At 45.6% G+C, this 25,403-nt stretch overlaps 1 protein-coding gene across 32 annotated transcripts in view; it reads right to left on the reverse strand.

Annotated features, from left to right (window-relative positions):
- LOC4577453 (complexin) overlaps nt 1–25,403 on the reverse strand; it is a 176,648-nt gene that overhangs the window by 10,567 nt on the left and 140,678 nt on the right. For 30 of the 32 annotated variants that reach the window (XM_061652898.1, XM_061652886.1, XM_061652885.1 and 27 more), the window contains 2 exons: nt 24,599–24,765; nt 1,218–1,350 (listed from right to left, as the gene is read on the reverse strand). In XM_061652898.1, the coding sequence (XP_061508882.1) occupies nt 1,218–1,350; nt 24,599–24,765 (300 nt within the window). The remainder of the gene's footprint in view (nt 1–1,217; nt 1,351–24,598; nt 24,766–25,403) is intronic. The other 2 variants (XM_061652904.1, XM_061652915.1) reach the window with 1 other exon arrangement.

A 25,403-nucleotide genomic window follows, 5' to 3' on the forward strand; every position in this document is an offset into this window, starting at 1 on the left:
TGCAGTGGATTGCGCTACAGTGGCTTAAGACGGTTCAGCCCGAAGAGAGTAAAGGTAGTTTTCTTCTGCATACCGTGCTTACTCATACGTACTTATTCGTATGACATCTTGCAATGTTTTTTTTCCGTCAATGTGGAAAACGTTATTTCATATCATAAGAAGGATTACAGCTCCTTGATTTGTAGGTGTTACTTCGAATGTATTGTCGATTTATCATTGTTGTTTCAAGATTGTCGATGATCATGTGTTTGTACACAAAAAAAAAAATCAAAAAAGTATGAAAACAATAAAAGTCATTATTGAAACTGATAAATCATACGACACAAACGTAACAGAAATCGAGTGAATGTGAATGATTCTACCAATGCGATTTATAGCTGTTACACATTTCTATTTAAACATCGAGAGACATTTCGACCTTCTAATCTACTGTATTGTGAATAATTTGCCATACAAGCTAACATCCTTATCAGTTACATACTGATGCATCATAACAACATCCATAATGGTGCGCAACACATATATGCTTTGTATTGTATAGATAAATGCCATATCGTTTTACTCTAATACACCGCACTATCTGTAAAGAGATCTTTTGCACTAACTGTGCACTAAATGAATGGTAAAATGATGATGAATGTAACGGAAGGCGAAAAGAAACAATAGTATTAAAGCAAGAAATGATAAAAAGAAAACAGAAGAAATGGGAAAGAAACAATCTCCAAATGATAAGAAAAAGTATACAATTTTATTAAAAAAAAAATGGACAAACATAATACAACAGATACATAAGGTAATATTCGAATACGACGCAATAAGAGGTTACTCAGTACATTTCGATGCCGTTGCTATTGTCATTCATTATCGTTTTGAGGTAAATGAGTTGTGCTGTTTTGCTTCACCGTGTGGGTCATCCATTCACTTCCCACTACAGCTAGCACGTTATTGTATGTGAACATTGTACATTCTTTTTCCGCCATTCAAATGCATCTCAACGTTAGCAAATGCATCGTATAAAAGAATGTTCTCTCAAGCCCGAGGACCAACTGTTTTTTAAGGTATTTGTGTGTATGTGTGTTTGTGTGTGCGCTGTGTGATTCATTTTTCGTTGTTTCTCCTCGTCCTGGATACCCTCCCCCCTCCCTCCCACCCATTCCCATCCTACTTCCAGCAGGCAAAGCGACCAAACAGGGTACGTGCACGTCCGCAATACTTACTCGTGAAGTCGTCTAGATCCTCCTGTTCCGCCTCGGCCGCAAGCTCTTCGGGCGTTTTCTTCTTCCGCATCAGTGGATTTGGTTCCTCCTGGGGTGCCTGTTCGACAATTTCCTCCTTTTTCTTTATGTTATACTGCAATGAAGAATAGAAACAGAGAGAGAGAGAGAGAGAGAGAGAGAGAATAAGAAAGAGATGTAGTGAAACGTGTCAAAATGTGTGGCTGTGGAGAAGCGGTTTGCGGTAAAGTGGCTTTGGGCAGGACTTCATGGAATTGGTCAATTACGGATGATTGCCGTAAATCAGTGTGCATCGTTTTCCTTGCACTGTTGGCTATTATGAGCGACTTAGTAGAACCACCACCGAATGTCAGTTCGCCGCGTGGAAGGTTGAAGCAAGAAGGTGCCGAGATTCATTCTTTATTTTCCACTCCCACCCAACAGGGCATGTAACGTGTCTTAGAGGTCTGTGCTGTAGTGTGAATAGATTTATTTTTGACTGATTTTGTCGTTTTTGAGGTTCGTCATCACCATTATCATCATTGGTGGTGTGGGGCCCCGTTTCGGCAAATGTTCCCTCTGTCATCCACATTCTATTCTTTTCTTTGTGCTCCCAAAATTGAGAAATAGACGTCATTTGGTGCAAAACTCTGTGTGGTGCTGGGAAGCACACGCCAGGGCTACCATATTTTGAGCCGAGCACGGATGGCTCATTATGGCGGTAAATGTTTTCCACAAAACAAAAAAAAGGAAAGGCGCACATTTTCAGCCCCCTCACACGGTGCGTCGCAAAACCATTGTACGGATGACCCATTACCACAGTCAATCGAGGATGATGGCGCATCCCGGCAGAAAGCTAACTTGTTACCGAACGCTGCTGGCAGGTGGAAATTAAGTGGAAGGAACAGGTGTGAATTGAAGCACACAAAAAAAAAAACGAAAGATTCGAACCTTTTTATCTGCTCAACCAAGTGGCAATGATGTTGATTGGAGACAAAATTTCGCACCACTGCTTGCGCTGCTATTCCCCGGTGTCGGTGGCCGAAAGGTGGCCGAAAAGCGATTAAGTAGTGATCCTAGCGTGCCAGTGCTGGGAGTTGCTGCTGCGGGATTCCGCCTCATTTGGTGCACGTCGTGGGCCAAATCGATCACATTACGCAATCACGTGCCGTGCGGCACTTTTGCCGGCACATTAGCGACATTCGTTCCACCGTTTGGCACCATTTTGGATGGCTAGCGCCCTTCACTTTCATTGGCGCAAGCAAGGGAAGGGGAAGTTAACGAGAGAGGAACGATTGAACGCTATTCTTTTTGCCCTTTCGTTGCCCACAGACTGTGTGATTTGCTATCAATCGACTAGTTTAATCGTGGGTTGCGTGTGTATAGGGTTTTTTTTTGTTGGGGTTGATAGCTTTCCCTCTTTCTCGTTTACGATTTTTTGCGGGGAACTGTGGGATGGGGGAAAACTTTGTCCTGGACTTTGCCGTTTATCCGCACACAGTGGTCCAACGATGGTGGTTAGAGTTAATCGTAAAAGTTCGCTACTGATTACAGCTCGTTTGATCCCTTTTAGCTTTTTGATTCGACGAGTGAGTAATGGGAGGAAAGATTATTGAATGTGTGTGTGTGTGTTTGGATTCGGTTTCACGCACTTGATGCTACGATTTATTTACTCTGCTTTTATATTAAAATACACAGCACTGCATCACGATGATGCTTGTGTGTGTGACGATGCGTAAAGCAAAGCAAAACAAACAGCATTCTCTGGCGAATTCTGGAAGGGGTTTAATTAAAATTGTCCATTACTTCACCAGTGTGCAGTGAAAAGTGGGGGGAAAAAATAAACCGATTCCCGTTGCTGTAATTTAACTCGACGCTGATGGACGCTGCATTTGGCTGCCCGCGAAGCGTATTAACATTTGAGCTGCGGGATAAAGACACCGAATAAATCGCACTACGCAGAAGTACAGCAATTTGACGCGTGCGAAAGTCAGAATGCAAAAGATTCAGTAGTGTTATTTAAATTCATATTCCCTTGCGTACACCATTTGAGGCGTTAAAACCCCATTTCACATTTCCCGGTAGTAGAGATTAATTTCACCGTCAGTGCGCTGTGCTGCGAATCGAAATTGAGGGCTAAAGAATGATGAAAATAATTGACCCAGTTGTAATGCGTGGCTGGTTGCCGTTGCCGTTGTAACCGATCCGAGTCCAATTCAATGATGCCAGCCGGGCTTACTCATTATCTTAACTAGGTGTATGGAGCCCGGGGATGATCCGAAAAAGGGTATGGAAGCATCTCGGTGTGATTGCAGCAGTGGTTTATGTTTTAATACAGAGAGACAGCAAGAAAATACAAAAGCAACATATCGCTGAACATTGTTTGCTTTTGCTAGTTGACATTCTGGCAATCCGGTCCCGCAAAAACAGACGACGGAACACACATTTCATTTAACCCGAGTATGCAGGTGTACGTGTGTTGACGGTCCTCGCTGATAAGCTCCAGTGCGGTCGAATGCATCGGTGACAAAAGTTGTTTCCTTTTGTATCACTTCCCGGGGCTGTCGAGGCGGTGGCTCAACCGTATGGGGATGGTTTTAATTACACATCCTTCATAATTAAATTAGACTGCCACGCGCGTGGCTGACGGTGAGCAAGCCCCGTACGTATACGCGTGCCCGATGAACATGACAACACACACACTCACACAAACTCGGTGAATGTAGGTTGTTAGATAAGAGATGTTGGCAGCATAGCGGACGAATGCTCTGCATGGCTTAGCAAGGCTTCAGAAGCATCTAGCGACCGATGCTGCTTGCACGAGGCTGGCGCCATCCGTGATTCTCTGCAAGCCAGACTCAAGGCAGACAAGTTTTATGGATAGAAAACAGCTTTCCATCGGTCGTTGTCGGATGCAATTTGTAGCAGCAAGCGTAGCCCACGCCACTTCGATGCTAATGAACACGCTATCATCGTTAAGCGGCGTGCGTCAGATTGTTTGTGTTTGGATAGGGGAAATGTATGTGAGGCGAAGTGAAGACAAAATGATCAACTAATCTTGCTTCACATTTGCATGCCCATGGTTCATGGGCAAAATAATTATACAACATGTGGAAACTGAAAGCTGCTAGCTAGCGCAACCTGTGTTTCTAGTATAAGAAAGGAAAAAAATACACTTCTAAAATAACATAAGATTCGTATCGGTTTGTTATAAATGAGAACCAGTGTAGCAACCGAATAATACACAAGATCAGCATGTGTAAATGGCAGCTTGCAACGCAGAATCTGCACAATGCAATACCGCCCATCCAACCCCTGGTAAAGTAGCGCTCGCTCGGTGATGTTTGTACTGGAGTCAGACATCCTTTAAAGGTTTGCAAGGGCTTGCGGGGCGCTTTTGCGCAACATAATGGACAATGGTTTGATTGCAGAAATCATTAGGGAACAGACATCCGGGACTTGACGGCTCCGGCCCATTTTCCGTTTGAAGAAGCTACTCGACTGAAGAGCAGCAGATGTAAATACACTCGTTCAGGTCCACTTGAGCGCCCTCAGCCCAGCTTTTGCTGTTGGATACATACATTCAGCTACCGTCGCCTACCTATGAGTGAGTACCTCAGGCGGGAGTACCAAACTTGGGGAAGGATTTCCTATGCAAATTTTCAAAACGCTTCCCGTCTCTCAGGGTGGATGATGATGATGATATGGGTGCACCATTTCCGCTCGGTTGCATTGTGCCAGTTGTTCGATCGTGCACATAGTTCACTGTGCCGCCCTTTAAGTTGATCCGGCAAAGGTTGCCATAGTGATAGTTAGTTGCCGATCATGGATGCTAACTGGAGTGGTGAGGGTTGATTTGTAATGGCGCGAATAGTTCATGTGCTTTGGTGTGCTTTGTCACACGCTTCTGCACTAATCAAGCGAGTGCACTTCACTGATTTACAACGGTGCAAAGTAATTGAAAACAACGGGAGGTGTGCGTGGCACATTCATTAACGGTAATGAACTGTCCGTCGGTGCCGTTAATTAATTGCACCATTCGAATGTGTCGGTGTAAAAATAATGCGACAATCACTATAATTGTGATGATTCTTTTTTGCTCGTGAAAATTGCGTTTGCGTTTAATTGGCTTCGTGTTGAGCACGGGAATAGATAGCAAAAATTAGCGCCACTTGCTTCGTACGATTCCACCTATAATGAAAGTTTCGAACTTATATGAGAGCATTGTAACTTGTTATAATTCTATACCATTTGATCAAAAGCGGGATTTATGTGGACATGTTGTTTTACATTTTAAAGATCAAAAGCCGATTTTGTTAAAATAGTCGTAAAATAAATTCTACAAAAGGAACCCGTTTTGCCAATGAAATCAGTACCATCTACTTCGTGTTGGCCTTGTTCTGCAAGCTCCTGCCATGCCGGAAGATATAAATCAAAACTCCTAGAAAAAAACGAGTGCGATGCGATTGTAAGCAAACTATCAAACTAACTAAAACTTTAAAATGATTATCGTAATCCACGAGAAGCATCATGTCCCCGGAAGGCAATAAAAGTGGTAACGGAACGGTACAACAATCTGCACGTTGCTGCAAAAGCTGGCACGTTGCTGTTTCGGCCTCACCGACAGTACGGAATTGAAAATGGGCGGCAAATTTTGCTCTTCTTTCTGACCTAATCCCACCGCCAGCGTAGGATACACCGGTAAGCCGGATTGGGGGCTAGCATTTTCCATGTTGAGTACGGTTGGTTTCAATCCGGTGTGGTCTACGGCAAGGTATGCTGTACAGTTTTCTCGTTGGCGAAACTTGTCTGCCTGATAGGGCACAAGTTACAATGGCGGTGCGCTTTGGGGGTGTTGAGAAAACGAGATAAATCTATAAACGTTCTCGAGCGTGATCTTTTCAAAGTGCAAATGTGCATCATTGGGAAGGATGGGTAGGACTTTTGGATTGTAGGTTCTGTGAAATGTTTCACTAGATCCTTCAGCTAGTTTGTTGATCTGGAAAGCTAAGATTAAAAGGAGAATTTATGTGATATTTTCGAACATATAATAAAGGCTGCATTTGCAACATTTTCTCTGAGGTAATTGGTTTCAGAACAAATATACGATTTAGCGTCTCATTTCTCTGTAAAGAACCCCAAAAATGGTTATACGATATATTAATGTGTTAAATATTTAATGAATACAAAATTTTGCATCATTACTCAGCACGATAATGCTTTCTTTCCAAGACATTCCCCATGCTTGCCCATCATGACAGCCGCCAACCGTGCGAGAGCTGCACCGTTAATCAAGATGTCTTGGCAGTCGTTGTCTACTAAATGGCGGGTTTGCGGGCGAATGTTTTACGATGGGGAAGGTATGTCCCATCATCACAAATTCACCGTGGCATGACCTTTAAAGGCAAACATGTGCCCTAAGTACTGCCGCAAGTAATGTAATGAATAATGTGAGATAATAAGATTGACCGAAGCGTTAGCGTAAAGCGTACGGGCAAAAGTTTGGTGGATTACCGTGATGCGCTGTTTTACGTCGCAGATAAAACTCTTGCGTAATTGAGCTTTCGGCACAGATGGGTAACGCACAGGCACAGATGGGTGGGGCAGCAAAGGTACCGGGCGGATGAAAGGTAGGATAAAATTAGGCCTATTATGTCTTCCGGATCCCATCAATAAAGCTCATCATCATAAAATTTATGCGTTGTGCGTGGGGCGTATGTATGTGTAGCAGCAACGTAAACCATCTATGTTTGGCTTTGAAACACCGGGCGTCTCCTTTACCGTATGTGAAAATCACTGGGCGTCTCCACCGCAAAGACCATGCGGCTCCATTAGGACCCCGCGTGAGAAGTGGGAGAATATTATCTATGTTTATGTGGAGCTCATTTCAATCAAAAACCATTACGATATAATTGAGTTTGAATATTGCAGTTTGTAGCTGTATTTTCGCTGCGTGTGTTGTTGGTTTTGTAAAACTAAATATTAACTAAATAACTAAATATTTATCGAAAATCAAAGTGCCAATGCATGGTATGCAAAACAAAAACATCAAAAACAAACAAACAAGCAAGAAAACCAAAAATCATCGAACATTACACACCAGATTTACGATGCTTGCTGTCGACAGGTGCACTACCGGAATCAATCTGACTCCGTTAGGGAGTCGCTCGTATAAAAGGACTCCCTACTAGAGTCAATTTAATCCCACGCGTAGGCATACACGAGAAACACAAAACACCTTTCTCTCTCATACTCGTACTGTGGCTGCTTTGGATGAGAACTTTTACAACTTGTCGTTTTCGTTTTTCTTTTTACATTCTGGCGGATACCGTCACACTGAAGGCGCACTGTTGCTGTCTCTATTTCGTACCGCCAGTTCCGTTGCAGTAACTTTCACTTTAAACTTTCACTTTTTGTTTTGCACTGAATGGAAACAAAAATTTAAAGCAAACGAAAGTTTAAGGGAAAAAACAAAAAGGTGCGGCAAACCCAAACGATAATACAGCACAGTTCTTCACCAGGAGGATCAGGGCACACGGAGAGCCGCATAAAGAAGGAAGCAAAACAAGGGAATAGCAACGAAAAGAAAAATACTTTAAAAAAGTTTACAAAACAGAGAATCGTTGCTACAAATGTTGTTCACACATACACATACACACAAACAAACACGGCGCAAGTGGAGGAAGAAACCCCAACCTGGGTGGGCTTTAATGTACAAGTAACGTAAGAACGGTCGAAAGTGAAAAAAACCAAACCAACCAACCCACTTTAATGGGCAACGCTGCAGCAGCAGCGGAGAAAGCGTTGATGAAAATGGACAGCGTAAAACAAAGGCTGTCCTTTATTACAAACCATTGCGTTGCCTTTGCGGTACGGCTGCACAAGCACAGTCGCGATCCCGGAGTAATACGAGCGAACGAAGAACGAAGGAAACAACCCGGTACTACGTTACTGTGCGTGGCTGTGTACAGGTAAGTAAAATTAATGTACTTCGACATGCGAATGTGGCTTGTAAGCGTGGTAAAATATTGCAAAGTTAACCTTAAACGATCCCGATGGGACGCATTCCGGGTTGGGGATCGTGAACGTACGAGCCAACTAGCGCGCTGAGAGCAAGGTTTGCAAAGCTAGGTAGGATGCGTTTTGCTCTTTAGCCGTTGGTTTCGAGGTAGTCGTTGTCTAAACAAACATCTCCCTTGTCGATGATATAGCTTATTAAAGCATGTTTGTGCTTTGAGGAAAAGCTTTGTAAAGAATACAGCTAGAAAGATTCAAGGTAATTTGTCCTGCAAATTTTGGGGGTTGCAAATACAAGAAGGGTTGAGATGATAGCAATGAAAATGAGGAATGTCGCGAACTGTCGTGTTGCAGCGTTTTGTGCTAAAAGAGAAATTATCCTTTTATCAGTCAAAGGCACGCAGAGAGTATTGTGTGTCCATCGAGCAACCGAGCGGGTTTTGTTTTGAGGGCACCGGCATTATCAAAGCGCTGCGTAAAGTTTTGTAATTTACATTGCTTTATGGGGCTCGCTTTTTTACGGTTATTGCTGCGTTATTATCACAACATAAAACGGTTCGCTTGGTGTACGGTCCCCGCTGCCCGGGGGGTGGTCGAAAGCAACATAATACTTTTTTTTTCTTAAATAAAAATGCTCGTCCTCATAAAAGCAAAGGCTTCGCCCAGGGGTCAGGGGACAGGGCAGCTACATATTTAAAACACCGACAGCTCGCTCACCAATACGCGCACCCCGCCTGAGCTTACTGAGGGAAAAAGGTGTAATGCTGTAGAATAATTTATCGCCACCATTCGCACCATGCCCAGACAACCTTCAAAAAGCTAGAGAAAATAGGAAGAAGAGAACCAAAAACAAAACAAAAAAGCACAAGGGATGTGATTTTCTTACCCTTCGGTAAGACAAATGGTATTAGCTAGGGGTGGGGCTAACGGCGGACGAGCGAGCGACGAATATGATAAGGCAAAAGGCCTCCGAAGCCGATACCGAATTGTGCTTGATTGCGATAAATTATTCAACGATCCGTGGCGATTTTCGGATATGCCAAGGTTACATGGCATGAGGGGAGATAGAGAGAGAGAAATATTCATATACAGAGAGAGGAGAGAGAGAGAGAGAGAGAGTGAGCAAGAGCGCGGTTCCGGCGCAAGGTGTTTGGTTGTAAATAACGTATCGAAGCATCCGGAGCCAGGGTGGTTTCGGGGTTTTTTTTTGCTCCGGCAACCGCTGTGGCAGTCCACCCGGAATGGGAAATGAAGTCTATTTTCGTTGTGTCGTATTAAAATTTTGGGTGTACAGTTAGGTTGTATTCACTTTTTCTCACACTGATTGGATGAAAAAGTGCTCGCAAATGGATGAAGTCAGCTGCAGGTACGGTTCGGAACGGTACCGTGCTACGGTGGTCGTGTGCTTTTTGGCGAGGTTGCGTACACCACCCTCTACACCTCTATTAATCATGATGGAATGGTTTTATGCTATGAAAAGAGAAGATGATGCCATGCAGCATCAGCACGTTGCGCGGGGGGGGGGGGGGGGGGGGGGGGCTGGTGTGACCGTTCATTGGCGTTGCCGACAATTTCCATTTGCTTTATTTCGGTTTATTTTGTACTTTATGATCTCTTTCTCGCTCTGTCTCTCTTTCTCCCTCTCTCTCTCTCTCTGTTGATCTGCAAAGCAGAGAAATTGATTTCTTTGATTAAACTCGTCCCCACATCCCCCTAGCCCCCCTGTGCTCCGGTGCGGTACCCCCAAGGGTAGCATTCACCCGGGCACCATTCAACCATTAATTCTAATTTTCATACAAACCGTCTACAAAACCACGTGGCTAAACAAAAAAAAAAACAAAAAAGGATAGACAAAAGAGGATTGAAATTGTTTCTCAGTATAGTGGGGGAAGCGTTTCCCGTTTTCTGTTTGTCTCGCTCATATATATTTTTTTCTCCACCACAACATTTTCCTTCTATTTCCGTTCGTTTTATTCCACTCGCCCAACGCGCCCGGTACGTAGTCATTAATCAACGACGATCTTGACTTGACCGGGGCTCGGCATAAAGTTGGCCCTGTAAAAGCACAACCAGCGGCCAACAAATAGCACAATCGAAATAGAGCACGGATGAAAGTATCACAGCGCGGGAGAGCAGTACGGTATTATTATGGCTATTGGGCCATAAATTCTGGCGACATGATGATGATGCTTGCCCGCTGCACACAATCAGCAGCCGTGTGGCGTAAACTTTCAATTGAGCTATCAAAAACATTTATCAAACTTTCAGCTTTGCTGTTAGGCAGAGTGAGGAAGTGCTTTTTAGTTGCGTATTGTTGCGAGCGGATAATGCTTCCTGACCTATGCCTTACAATGGAACTCAATTACTCGCAGAAAATCTTGACTTGTAAATTAACACGATTTCAAAAGCGACGAGTAAGTGGTACTTTTTTGAGATAGATATTTAGAGCTTATATTATTGAGATAAGTTGAAAAAATAGTTATCAAAGCTTTCGTGCTTGAAGAGGAAAGGCTAGCGATAACTCTTACCTTCAATAAGCTTGTTTTATGTTTTACACAATTTATACTAAAAGAAAACAGAGGCATCCGCTTACACAAAAGCTTTCTCCGATCATTTTAACGCTCTATTGGCGATAAAATTCCATCCAAGCTTTTTATTCCACCAGACCGATCGAAAATGGTGCGCGGCTTTCGAGCAAGAGCACGAGAGCCAAATAATGCCTGCTCTGGCTGTGAAACCATTTTTTCTTTATTCACTTCTATCACTCCAGCATAGGAAACTGGCGAGATTATTCTGAATTTTAACGCCATCGTCAAAATGCCGGCGTCATGTTCGATTAAGTTTGATTATTCGCTTCAATTTGCACTTTCATCTGCACACCCATTGTGATCGCGTGCTATTGGGATGAAAATAACACATTAAAGTAGAGTCTCGGACAAATTTGCACCACCACCTACATCGTGTCGTGTGTGCGAATTGGAACAGAACATATAATTAACAGTTTTGTAACAAACTTCACTCACAATAACGCAAAGGCCCGCCCGTTCAAGCTCGCCGGTACAAAGTAATGGAAACAAAATGTGCGTCCAACTTCCCCAAAATATCAAGCCAACTTTAACCTTTGCAAATCAAGACGGAAACCGGGGTGTCCGGGGTTTGAGTTTACCCCGACCCTTTAAAAACCCAACGAGTCGGAGATGCGGAGCAAACGTGAAATATGAAAAACACATAACAAGCTGCACAACTCTCCAGAGTGGGCGTTTTGGGACAGGTTAAACGGAACGGGGAACAGTTTCCGTGCCACTGCCTTTGACTGACGGCTTCTTTTTTTTGCTTTGTTTTTGATTTAGCTGTGTGCCACCAGACTCCAGCTCTGGTTCGGTAGGGCAATAAAGAAAGCCTACATGGGGATGATGGGTGAGAAAATTTAATTTACGTACACGTTGCTGATCTTTCTTTTCTTCTTTTTTCCGTGTCATTCAGCTCAACGTACCTTAACCACATTCTACCACGGGTTCGTTATCTTTTCTTACGTTATGGTACGTTTTTTTAGAGTGTGTGTGTGAGTGTTTTTTGTGTAACCTCTGCGGAAACATGCACGTAATAAGTGTACGTTTCCTTTTACGCACCGGCGGCAAGTCTTTGTTCTTGTGCAAGCACAAAACCGCCTTACTTCGCTCGAAAAGTAATGGTTGGGAGACAATTTGGGCGCAGCTTTTGATTTGACAGCATTCTGTGCGTTTAAATTAAGTTAATTTACGTTGACAAGTGATGAGGCAAACGATAAAAATATGTCCCACCATCAGCGTATCGTGCTGGGGTCGCACTTTTTCTCGGAACTACTTTGGGAGCGTGCGATGTGATGTATGTTTAAAAATGTTCTACTACTATCTACAAATTTATTTCAGATGTATACAGATGTATATCATTAAAATATTGCGTAATGAAATAAATTTAATTAAACAAACCACTTATGGAATTTCCAGATGGTAAAAATAATTCACAGTACCACCGGCAATATAATTGGACCGGCTTGTCTAATCTACGGTCCCCCACCAACAGTAATCCTTAATCAATTTCAGCCCAAATTCCTACCAATAGGATATCCGGAAAGCGGGGAAAAATGTACTTCAGTTTGCTTCCCAAAACTCTAAATGCCTGCAACAGAACAAGCAATGCACAGGCAACCGGTTCCAAGGCAAATTACGCATCCCGCTGGGAAGGGTACGATGGCAAAGTGATTCGATGCAATTACGAGCCGCAATGAAATCTACCCAGCACACCCCACCGAGAGAGGGCCACTGGTATTTTTGGTGCAACTAACCAGCACCGCTCTTATATACTGTGAAGTTTACAGCAATTCAAGCTCACACACACACGCACACAAACACACCATTCTGTGAATAGCGTGTAAATTGGGTTTTCACATACGATATTTCAACCAGCATCCCTCTTTCGCTGGAATGCATTTACCAACGAGGCACATCATGTAGGCCAATTTAGGATAGAGTTCGGGGCATGCCGGGGCAAACGAGCCCGCACTCGCTGTGTACTTTATCCGTGCCGTTCATCGCTGCATTTGACAGCTGCCCCGTTCGCCATTGGCGGGATGCCAGTGGCACTAGATAGGCTCTACTATTGATTTAATTTAGAGCACTTTTCTGCACTGCCACAAGGGTGTACAGTAGTTACACGGGGTTTGTAGGATGAAAGCAGACATTCCATGTTTTGCGCTTATATCACTATCACTAGAAGGTCTGCAAATTGATTAAAAACATATGGTTGTGATGGGTGTGGTTTATTTGATGATTGTTTAACGACCGTTGTATTAGTATGTGGAACTTATTATTTTTAGTTAAATTGATGAATCATTTACTTACTTACTTACTTATCCGGCGCTACAACCGCTTTGCGGTCTTGGCCTGCCTCAGGAGTGTCCGAAACCGCTCACGGTCTCGCGCCTTCGTCTGCCAGTCCGTTATCCCGGCCTTAATGGCGGACGCCTCCACGCCATCTTGCCACCTCAATTTGGGCCTACCACGCCTCCTCTGTCCTTGTGGACGGCCTAAAAAGACTTTACGGGCTGGGTCGTCCGTTTCCATGCGTACAACATGGCCAGCCCACCGGAGCCTGGCGAGCTTAATACGCTGTACGACAGTGAGGTCGCCGTACATCTCGTATAGCTCGTCATTATAGCGGCTCCTCCATTGTCCTTCCACACATACGGGGCCAAGTATCCTTCTGAGCATCTTCCTCTCGAACGCGGCTAAGAGGGCTTCGTCAGATTTGGACAGTGTCCATGTCTCAGAGGCGTATGTGAGTACTGGTACTATATAGGTACTATATAGTCCCAGCTTCGTCCGTCGCGACAGGTTCTTTGAGGTGAACTGCTTTTTCAGGCTGTAGAATGACCGGTTGGCAGCCAGCATCCTTGCGCGCAACTCAACTTCCATACTGTTGTCGTTGCTGACCTTTGACCCAAGATAGGTGAATTCTGGGACGACTTCAAAAGTGCGTTCACCTATCTGTACATCACGCCTACGTAGATTTGGATTATTTATTGGTAGGTCCGCTGATGTTGCCACCATCAGTTTGGTCTTTGCCTCGTTTATCTGCAATCCGAGGTTCTCTGCCGCCTGCTCAATCCCTTGGTAGGCTTCTGCTACATAGGAGAGCCGCAGACCAATGATGTCTATATCATCAGCGTATGCCAGGATCTGGGTTGACTTATAGAAGATGGTTCCCGTAGTCTCCACCCTCGAGTCGCGGATGGCCCTCTCTAGCGCCAAGTTGAATAGGAGACAGGCAAGCCCGTCCCCCTGGCGCAGACCCTTGGTGGTAGCAAAAGGTCCTGAGAGTTTTCCATCCACCCTCACCTGGCATGTGACGTTGGTCATAGTCATTCTAACTAGCCTTATCAGTTTGGCCGGGATTCCAAATGAGCTCATAGCGTCGTACAGTTTTACCCTGGCTATGCTATCGTATGCGGCTTTGAAATCTATGAAGAGATGGTATGTGTCGTTTCTGTATTCAGCCATCTTCTCCAAGATCTGCCGCATGGTGAAGATCTGATCAGTGGTTGATTTTCCGTTTCGGAATCCTCTTTGATAGTTTCCTACTATCTCTTCGACGTGCGGGACAAGGCGATCCTGAAGGATCAGGGAGAATATTTTATAGGCAGTATTCAACACCGTAATACCCCTGTAGTTGTTGCAGTCCAACCTGTCTCCCTTCTTGTATATGGGGTAGATGATGCCGAGATTCCAATCACAAGGCATCGATTCGCTATCCCACACCTCAGTAACAATTTGATGAATCTCGTTTTCTAGTCGTGCACCTCCATTCTTGACCAGTTCGGCTGCAATTCCGTCGGTTCCGGGTGCCTTGTTATTTTTCAGCCGACGGATAGCCTTTCGTGTTTCTTCTATGCTAGGTGGCAGTAGCATGACATTATCTGCTAGTGGCGCTTCTAGCTGTTCGCTAAACTGGTCATTGAGTAATTCATCAAAGTACTGAGCCCACCGCGAGAGGACCTCTGGCTGGTTACTGACCAGATCTCCATCCTTGTTGCGACAGCAGGTTACCTTAGGTACAACGTTGTTTCGGTGACCTGCTATCGCTTGGTAAAACTTTCGTGTCGGTCCGTACGCCTCTCTGGTTTGCTCGAGTTCCCGCATGTTTTGCTCTTCCAAAGCATGCTTCTTGGAGCGGTGAACTCGTTTCTCTTCGCGTCTGAGCCGTGAATATTCCTCTGCGCATGCCCGCGTTCTATGCCGTTGCTGCATTGCTCGGTATGCAGTATTCTTACGTTCGGTCACTAGTCTGCATTCATCGTCGAACCAGCCAGATTTGGTGTTGCCACGACGTGGTGGGAGTATATTTCTTGCACAGTTTATTATTTTTGTTTTTAGAGCGTTCCACCTCTCGCTCGTAGTTTCATATCTGTTTTCTGGTAGTAGAGACTCGTCTAAAGCGGCTTTGAATTCCTGTTGGACAGTAATGTCCCTTAGAGAGTCCGTGTTGAGCCGAGGCTGCGTGTTTTCTCCGCCCCCATTGGCGCGGGGGCGGGCGATTCTACAACGTATCACTAAGCCAACCAAGTAGTGATCGGAATCGATATTGGCTCCTCGATAAGTTCTGACGTTTAACAGGCTCGACTGTCGTCGGCGGCTTATTAACACGTGGTCGATCTGGTTGAAGGATTCGCCATCCGGGTGCGCCCACGTCATTTTGTGGATGTCCCTCCGCGCAAATTTGGTACTTCCTACAACCAGATTGTTCGCTGCGGCGAACTGGACCAATCTACTACCATTATCGTTACTGTGCTCATGCAGACTGTGACAGCCAGTGTATTGGCGGTACATTGGCTCCCTACCGACTTTTGCGTTGAAGTCCCCCAGGATGATTTTGAGGTCATGCCTGGGGCACGCATCTATAGTTCTAGCGAGGCGGCCGTAAAAAAGGTCCTTCTCCTCTTCCTCTTTATCTTCGGTAGGGGCGTGAACGTTTATGAGGCTTATATTAAAAAATTTGCCTCGCATGCGCAGGGTGCATAGCCTATCGCTTATAGCCTTGAAATCTATGATTACGGATTTCAGCCGGGGACCTACGGCGAAACCCGTTCCGAGCACGTGGTGGCGGTCGTGGCAGCTGTAGTAAATGTCGTAGCATTGCTTACCACGCCTGTTGTGCACACCGTTCCCTAGCCACCGAATCTCTTGTAGAGCTACGAGGTCCATGCTCAGTGTGGCTAGGGCGTCATCAAGTTGTTTCAAGGCTCCGGCTTTGCTAAGAGTGCGTACGTTCCATGAGCCCATTTTTATCGTTGTCCGGGGGCATTGCGTTGGGTCGGTATCGTTAAGTCCGTTTCGTATCCTTCTGATGCTTTCTGTAGTCAGTTGTTACGTGAGACTGGGTGACTGGCCCTGCGCCCACGTGGCCGTTTTATTTTGCGTCGGGTTGCCCCCCCGACGTTCAGGCACCCAGTTTCCCGGGATACCCACCCCCCTCCTGGTTCGCCATATGCCACCATCCGCCCAAGGGGTTGGATCTAGCCCGTGTACCCAAGCTAGGATATATGGAGGCACATGTTACCACTCTGCACGACGAGGACGTGTCGGAATAGGAGTTGGATGGGAGAGCCTATGTTATCCCTCGGAGGGCTTCGGATCCCATCCCATTACAGAGCAATGAATCATTTAGTGTATTTTAAATATTCCACTGATCGAGTGGGGTTACCCGACATACGATTTTTAGCAATAAAATGCAGAATATCACTTTCAATAGAGAGGAAAAAATATCGTGGGAAAGGGAGTTCGAGAGACCAGCAGCAATTGCACCATCGAGACATTCTTAATCCCCGATAACAGCTGCACCCAGGGAACGATGGTGCGTAATGCTCGTTAATGCTTGTTATTGACGATTGGCAGGATTAATTCAGTATAAGTGGCCGGAATGGTATATTTTGAGCTCGATACAATAAATTGTCAGGCAAAAAAAACTATAAAAATAACAAAAATACAACTTACAATGTAGAAATGTTTACAAAGCTCTGTATTACTGTATTTTTGATGCAAAGTAAAATACGACCATAATCACCATCGTTGCGACTATGCAGAAATTGAAGAATATTGTAAGCGAAAAACAATCCCAAAAAATCCTCTTGTATTAAATGAGATTATCTTTAATTAGGAATTTCCCGCAAGAACAATGCAACAAAGAAAACCACCCTCTTGTGGGTTTACCGAGCAGAAGCGAACCAACAAAAAAGGCAGATTATTTTCATGTGCCTAAGATCGGATTAACCCCCCAACAATTTAGAGGAATTTTGTACCTGTTTCTTGCGCATTGGCACGCGATCAAAATTTGGAAGAAATTCGCTCCAAAGCTCGAGCCGGAAAGTAATCCGGTTCCAGGCATTGATTCACCTAACGAGGATTTCTACGAACCAGCCTAACAATAGCAAGGTTTCGCTCACTCCGACTTTGTATTATCACACATCCCAAGGAGAGCATTTGCCCCCTGGTTATGGTTGTAGCTTTGTAACCAAAACTGCCCTCCTTCATACGTGTTATTCCAAATAATCTACACCACTCACTCACAGACCGAGCTGGGAGAGCGCGTGAGCGATTCATTTCTACAAATAACTAAGAAACAATTACTACTACATCGGTCTGACACATTTGCACATTTGCTCGTGTTTCGTTCGGGCAAGGGGAAACTGTTTTGGAACCGTTTTCCACTGATGCCACGCTCTCCGCAGAGCACCGCTGCACCGTTGTAGAAGCTTTGCAAGTGTCTGATGAAACCCTTTTCTAATTTAATTTCCACCCAAACCGGTACGAAGGATTGCAAAAGCGAAATCCTTCAAAATCATTCTCGCCATCGCCACACAGCGCAAACCGCTGCAAACTTTCCGGGAGATTTTCACAGCGTTCCCCGCGGTCCGTTGTTTGTGGTCGGCAGGATCGAGAGCGGTAAGCTTATCGGTGGGTAGTGAAAAGGGTTTAAGCAGCCAATCAGTTTGCGATGAAAATCGCAGTAAATGGTTGGTAATGGGGATGGTTGGAAGGTTTAATGCTACTTCGAGTAACATAATAATTGAGGTCGCTTTCATTTCCGCCCGTACAATTGCCAGTGTGTATAAAAAACTGCAACAATCTGTGACAGGACGTAAAATACTCGGGACGTACGGAGTGGCCCTTTGCTTGTGATACGTTAGTGCTGCAATGTTTGCATAGTTTCAAGGAAATCTGTAAAGTGCATCCGATTTTGAAAAGTAAATATTTGCTGGCAATATCAATACCGATCTCCTCTTCCCCCCTTTTGACGGCTGCCGTCCCCTGTAGAGCTCACAAACTCTTTCTGATCGGATTAAAGTGTACGAGGAAAACAGATTCGAGAGCGGCCCACATTCGTTCTCTATCGCAATCGTTTGATGTGGCTTCAGGTTTTTGTGATCGAACGTTTCGATTAGTTTGTTTGCACTGGTGCCCGTCCGGGGGTCGTCCGTCCATCCATCGACCTTCGACTCCGTTCCGTCCCACCGCCAGTCAGCTGCACCTAGGCACGCCTCGAGGGGGATTGTAAATTTAATTCCATTTGCATACCATACTACGCATCGTTGAGTACGTGTACCGATCGGTTTTATACATACAAATAAACATACACACACACGTGCTCGCATACCCTGGTACGATCTCCTTCCGGGAAGTACGCCCGAAGGCTTCACAGGGGTCTACAGTGGTATGGTTTGGAGGGTGTGAGATACGGGTTCGGTTGATATGCGCTCGAACTATCGAAACCGGTCCGCCCGTCCCCCGTTGTACCAGAGAATGGTAGACCAACCGGTGCAGGTCCCGGTTATGGATACCTTTTGCGGTACAATCGACTTACTGAAGCTTAGTTCTTAGCATAACCACCTCGGGCAAACGGTACCCACACGGCACCAAGGGCCACCGCACCCGTTCAGTTCTTTTGATGTTTTCTTGAAGAAGCTACAACATACGGTTGGGGCTATTAATGCTGAATTTATCGACCCAAAGCGGGAGGGATAAGCATTCCCGTGATGGCAATTAGATGTGCCCGAAGATTCTACAAAGTCAGCATAAAATGGAGAAAAAAACTTGCCAAACAAGATGTCGAATTTTGACAGCGTGGCTTGATGGTTATAAGCTCGGCTTTGCCCTCTGAGTGACCTTTATCGCGCTCCCATTTACGTACGATTAGTGGCAAGTGCAGTAAGTGAAGAGCGTCTTGTGTAACAATCATAAAGACGTTGCAAAATGACGTGAGATAACAAAATCAACGTTCTCGAGCACTCACTGCCAAACAACGGCCATAATCATCGTTCGATCGAATAGGAAAATGCGCGTACACCAGTGTACTGCGGTGGATGGTGCGTTGTTGTGGTTTTGGTGGCAGGAAGTGGAAAAGCAAAACAATATACTCCGCAAGGTGGTGGTGATCCTACTGCGGGAGAGGTGGATTTCTATCCTGCCCATGGTCGCAGATGTTTGTGGCGGTAAAAGTAGGAAAGCAAAGCCACCATTTGAGCGTTTGTTACGAAACGATGGCAAATCTACGATTATTTTCGTTACGTGATTTGATTAGGAACTTTTTTTCCCTCCTCCACCAGTAATGGGTAGCGGTGGGTGGGTGGTAGAGAGTGTGGGAACCGATGGGTACACCAGCACATCAGCACGCAAAGCGGCCTAACGGCCGTACCGGCGAGGAACGTCCAATGGTAGACCTTTGTCGCCATGCGTTGCGATCATCGAGGGCTGTTGTCGTCGACTGGTCGCCGGCCGGTGCTGAAGCAGGATAATGTTTAGTCATTAATTTTTACAACCATACCGAAGAGATGCGTGGTCGTGTGAGGAGGAGTGGAGTGCGAGAGCAGGTCACAAGGAAATGAGAATGTACATAGACAGGCGGTGACAGAATGGAACGTGGCCGGGCAAGTCAAGGTTGCTTGACTTTCGAAACGCTCTTAAGGGGCAATGGTGTGTGTGTGTGTGTGTAGGAAGTTCAGCCCACGGCACCTTGAAGGACATAATCGAATGGAGATCACGAAAGCTCTTGAGCCATAAATAAGCGTCTACTTGTAAGCATACCTGGGGCGTGCGGGACTGCCACGATAAGATTTTGTTAAATGTCTCAGTGGACCAAGCTGCACTCAAATGCGTTCAGCTGGAAAATGGACACACACACAGACCAAGTTGGCCACAACTTCAATCAAAGATGGGCAAAGAGGAGTGATATAAGTGAGAGGAGGCGTGGGACATTATACTCTACGGCTCGGCTTATCTAACACAACAGGATGACCAGTCTCCCGAGGGTGCTTCAGCCACGGCAGCAAGATCCGGACGAAATATCTTCTTTCCCGAGCATCCCAACAGGGGCGGCCGTCACCATTCGCTTTGGTGTGCAATGGAGTGTGTTAAGCAAAGCGGGAGTTTCCAGCAGATAAACTTTGCTTGCCACATTGCCTCCACCTTGCCCCACATGCTGCCAAAATGTCGGACGACGGTGTGCTTACGACCGACCAGGGGCGAACCAAATGGGAAAGTTCCCTCGCTTGAGTGGAACGGGAACGGCCCAAAATCGGTAAGTAGGTGTAAAATTTTACAGTACATCACCTTCCCATCAGCAAAACGCAATCAGAGCGATTGAGAGAGAGAAAGAGAGCGCGCGCGCTCGTGTCGGTGCATACAGCCCAATGCACCGCAAACGATGGCGTGCTCTAATCTTTCCCTGCCCCGCCACTCGACTTAGTTCGGTTGAGTGAACTTGCGTATCAGCAGCATGGTGCTTGCAATGGTCGTTGGTCAGTTTACTAGGTGCCGCTGGTGCCTTGTTTCGGTTGTGGGGCACACAATGTTTGGTGTGCTGCTGTAGAGGTCGCCCTAAGGTGAAACCAAACGACTCACCAAGAGGAAGCGAAGCTCATCGAAACACGCAAAATGTTGGTGTTTGGTGGTGGTCGCAAAGCTGCTTACTAACTTTACACTGTTTGCTCGGTATGGTTCGGTTCAGTTTACCCCATAAGAGGGATACGAGTGAGAGAGAAAGAGAGAGAGAGAGGGACACACACAGAAATAGAGAAAGAGAGAGAGAGTGAGAGGTAACTAATTGTGACCGACAAAGTGCCACAGACTTACACACCAGGGGTTTTTACAAACAGTCCGGAAACGAAATAGGTACACGAGACATCCTGCACACTATGTCCATGTCCATGGTGCCATTGTGTATGGGAGCACTAAACTCTTTTTCCGGCACATTTTAAGAGGCAAAGAAAGGGCGTACCATTCGCAGTAGTGCACTTTGAGCTTCATCAACTTCACGCCATGCAAATCCAGTCGCCAGTAATGTAGAGACACAGGGAAAGAACATAGGGTAAAAAGATGCATGGATTCGGTCAGGGGGAGAGATTCAAATCCATAATAAGCTTTGTGTCCGGCGCCAGCGAACGGGCAAGAGTTTACGCCTGCCAGCCAGCCAGCTACGCTACTCGTTGCACACGTTTAAGTGCTTAGTCACGCTCGCTTGCAGCCGTTAGTCATTGGTATTTGCATTATTAAAACGTGCCGTAGCGAAAGCATGGAGCGCGAGTGTGCCTACAATTTCGACGATAGCAGGGTTCATTTTACGGAGAGTGCGAAGGTAGACGTGATATTTTGACAAGTGACAAAAGGATACATTTTTCTCTGGAGGAAGCTGGTCGCTTTAAGCTTCGCTTACCAAAACGGGAATACGTTTGTTTTTGTAAGCGGGCGTCAAGCTTTACAACAATAGATACGCAAGGCAAACCTTAAAAAGTGGCCGAACTAATAATTACTCAGCAAGCAGGATGTGGTGTGACGTCCTGTGCAAATTATTTAGACTTTATCGAAACCTCCATCGCAAAACCCCATCGGTCCGCATACTCGCGTATGCAAAGGCTGTGAGATTTTGACATTGATAAGGCGTCGAAAGTATACGGTACGAAGGCACGCAACGTTTCAGCACGCAGCCATCAAACACGCGGCCTAATCAAGTGGGTCAACGCGAGTAGCGACTGATGCTTATCGGACCCGCCCGAAAAGGGGAAAAGGAGCGTCGGCTTCAAAGAGCCAAAGAAGTATGGGCAGGCTGGACGGAAAAATCCATTCCATACATTGCTGGCTGTTACCAACCCCAAGGGTAAGGAAAGTTTTGTCGATAGTTTTGCTGTAAGCTATAATTTACGAAAGAACCGCTACGAAAACACTCCAATTATGAGACGTTTATTTAGCAGCATTAATAAGCGACTCGTTACGGCGACTTGGACGAACGACCAGCACCACGTCGACTGAACGTAAAAGGCAAAAAAGTAGCGAACAACACTGTTTGTCACTGTAATGGAAAAGTCCATAAATCCTGCGCCAAGATTTGACGCCATTTTGGAACCACTGGCTCGCAAGGGCTGTTCGTTCGTTCGTTCGTTCGTTCGTTTACACATTTTCAGTCCATCTGCTACCCGTCCGGAGGTTTATTGTTGGCGTCTTCGTCGTTCGGCTGCTTGCACCACCACCACCACCACCGCCACCGTTGCCGAGTGCTGCACGTCTTTTATGCTAAATTAATGTTAGTGAAACTTTTTAATTGCATGTAAATAAAGTGTGTGTACAGCGATAAAGCGGAAAGACCACACGGTTCCACTGGCACGCGTCTCCATCTTGCCACTCCACTCGGGGCTCGGGGTGGTTTTCATTTTAATTCCATACCATCCGGTGTCCGGCAATGTGTCTGTGCTGTTTTTCTTCTCTTTTTGTCGTCTTGAAGAAAAGCATTTTTGTTGTTGTTGTTGCTCTCCCCCCCCCCCCCCCCCCCCTGTTTGTACAACACCGGCACCTCTTTGGCAATGCAGGAAGCGTTGCGAAAGAGAGTAAAGCAAAGAGAACTTCATCTTTGTGCAAATGAGTTGCAGAAGGTCAACGAGCGGACAAAAAGTATGCACAAGGGAGGTGAAAAAAACGCTTCACAAACCATTTTTCCATTTTTTCCACTACGTCCACTTTTGCTCAAGAAGCCAAACTCACTAAACTCTACAATGGGCCAAAGACATACAAAGCACGGAGCGATGAATAAAGTCGGAAGTTTGAACTTCTTTGCGTAGGTTTTCGTTAAAAAAAACAGCAAAAGAAATAAAACATTTACTTGTACGCAAGCTGGTCGTAACTTTGTAGTTCGCAATGTACGCTGAAATGTACGCTGGATCAGCGACACGCAAGAAAGGATCAACATTCTTCTTGTGTAAGCTTTTCCTCTTACAGCAATCCACTTAGCTTCAATAGGGATGTCGAAGAAAAAGAAGAAAAAAAGAAGAGTTTGAAGTTTTACAGTAAGCTTTGTGATTCACTTGGATTGTGTACTCCGTTGTAAGCAGTTGGGCTCGGAGCGCCCATCGACTGCTCCGACTGCTGACAGTGGCACAAATCAAAGAGTGTCTTTTTTGCGAACGTGGTTTAACTTTACGCACGCAAAGAAAAGTGAAGAGAAAGTATACAAAAACTGCCTTCGTTAGCATAAAGCTGGTCAACTCGCAGGCACTGCCACCACTAAGGGTAAGAGCTTGGCCGATATTGATTTTACAGCTTGTCATTTCACCCACAAACGCACACTTTAAGAGAAAAAATGGCCAAACCCTATCCTATACAAACCTACAAGCCTTCAACGTGCGTATGATTTCAGTGTGCAGGAAACCCTGGCCACAAACATTTGCTCTTTATTTTCATCATCCTTTACGATTCCGATCCTTTATGGTTCCATCGCAGGCCAAGACACCGCCAACGAATGACTCCAGTCTTTTACGACTCCATTAGTAGGTAGTATGTGTGTCACCTTCAGTTCGTACTAAGCTTTAGCAATTAGCCAAACGCGGTCATGAGTTCCTTTGCTTTTGCTACGGCAATCTAACACGACGACGGCCCGTGAGCATGAGCTGGGAGGTAAAGATATATTACCCCGTTGTGAGAAAAAAGAGCAGAACTGCTTTTATTTTTCTTTCCTACCTTTCCACCAGTCCCGGTCGGTGACCTAGTTGGCAAGGCTTTGGAGTAATTAACTATTTCTACAGCGAGCGTTCAGTGGTGCTTCATAGCAAGCACACGTGTGGGAAAGCTAACCATTTGAATAATTATTCTGCCAAGTGTGAGCAAAGTTTTATTAGTTTAGTGGTTGTAAAAGTTGTTGTTCACGGTGGTTGATGCATTGGTTCTAGCATTGGTCGTTGGAGAGCTAGAGTGAATCATGGAAAAAATACTCTGAAAGGAAGGTATTATGTTCACTAAAAGCAAACTGAAAACTCCTGTCCGTTGCACGCTTTTGCATAATTAAACGTTGATTGAACAGAAACTTGTGAGATAGCCTCAAAGTTAAGGGTTGCTTTATTTTGAACCAGTTTGATGGAAATTTAGTAACAAAAGAAAGAAATTTAAAGGCACCTTGCATTTTAAAGTGCTTTAAAGTCTGCTATAAGCAGTCTAAAACGAAACTGTATTTACATACATTCAGGCTGCTTTAACGCCCAAATGTATGCAATTCTCCTTTCCCCAACTTCATTATTTCACCCGTGTGACACATTCTCCATCCACTCTGCGCTAATTTTGCTACAGATTGTCAGTCTCTGCTTTAAATCAATAAGCTCTCCCGTCCCAAAGGACCCTTGAGGGGTTGGGTCTAATGCCATCAAGACTTTTCACCCTCTTGGGATGTTAGCTCGAGATAAAAAAAACACGCACACACTACGGGAGGGTGATGATGAATAACATAAAGATTTACTTCGATATTGATTACTGAAAAGTCACAATCAGTGAAGAAAGAGAGAGAGGGTGGGTGGTACTTACTTTGTCTCGGATTTCCTGTCGCATCTTCTCCCGCTCCTCCTCCATCTTGCGGTGCTTCTCCTTGCGACGCTCCTCGGCCTCACGGATCGCCTCCTGGCGTTCGCGCTCTGCCTCCTCTTCCTTCTCTTTGTCGTTCTCATCGTCGCCTCCGTCACCTCCAACAGCGCCTGCAAGTTATAGCACACATTACAAGGGGGAATACAATATGGAAGCGCATCGGCTTGCGCGGGGGCCCCAGCGTTTTCTCAGCACAGCGTTTTTGTTTATTACTCTTGGCGCGGACCCAGGAGCGGAGGCGCACACGAGGTGCGTTCGATTGTTTGCGAGTACACGCGAGTGGAAAATCGATCATTGGGATCGGGGCAAAAGCCCCTGCGCGCGTAGACTGTGTATGTGATCGATTGCGTATGTGGGGCCAGAGGCGTTAAGACTTTGCCGGATACGTGGAGAGAGACAGACAGAGTGAGAGAGAGAGAGAGAGAAAGCTGCGGGATCTAATTTTATAACCAATACTTTACCACCGTCGTGAATACGGCCAGGCAATGGAGAGTGAAGATTGGGCCGGTACACGAAAAAATAAAAAATCCCCGAGTCACCCGAAACACTCGAAACATTTCTAAGTTAATTATTGAAATGGAAGAACCCTGTCAAGCTGGGTGCCGTTTCTCGCCGGGTGTCCCCGTTTGCTGACAGCGGGAGACGGTTGCGCCGTTGCACGTTTTCCTGCCACTTCGAGCGACGGCGACGACGATGGCGCTAGACGGACACAGCGCCGGAACGGCTTTGGAGGAGGAGAAACGTGCGA

The sequence above is a fragment of the Anopheles gambiae genome, chromosome 2 (assembly GCF_943734735.2).
Source record: "Anopheles gambiae chromosome 2, idAnoGambNW_F1_1, whole genome shotgun sequence".
Classification (NCBI taxonomy): Eukaryota; Metazoa; Arthropoda; class Insecta; order Diptera; family Culicidae; genus Anopheles; species Anopheles gambiae.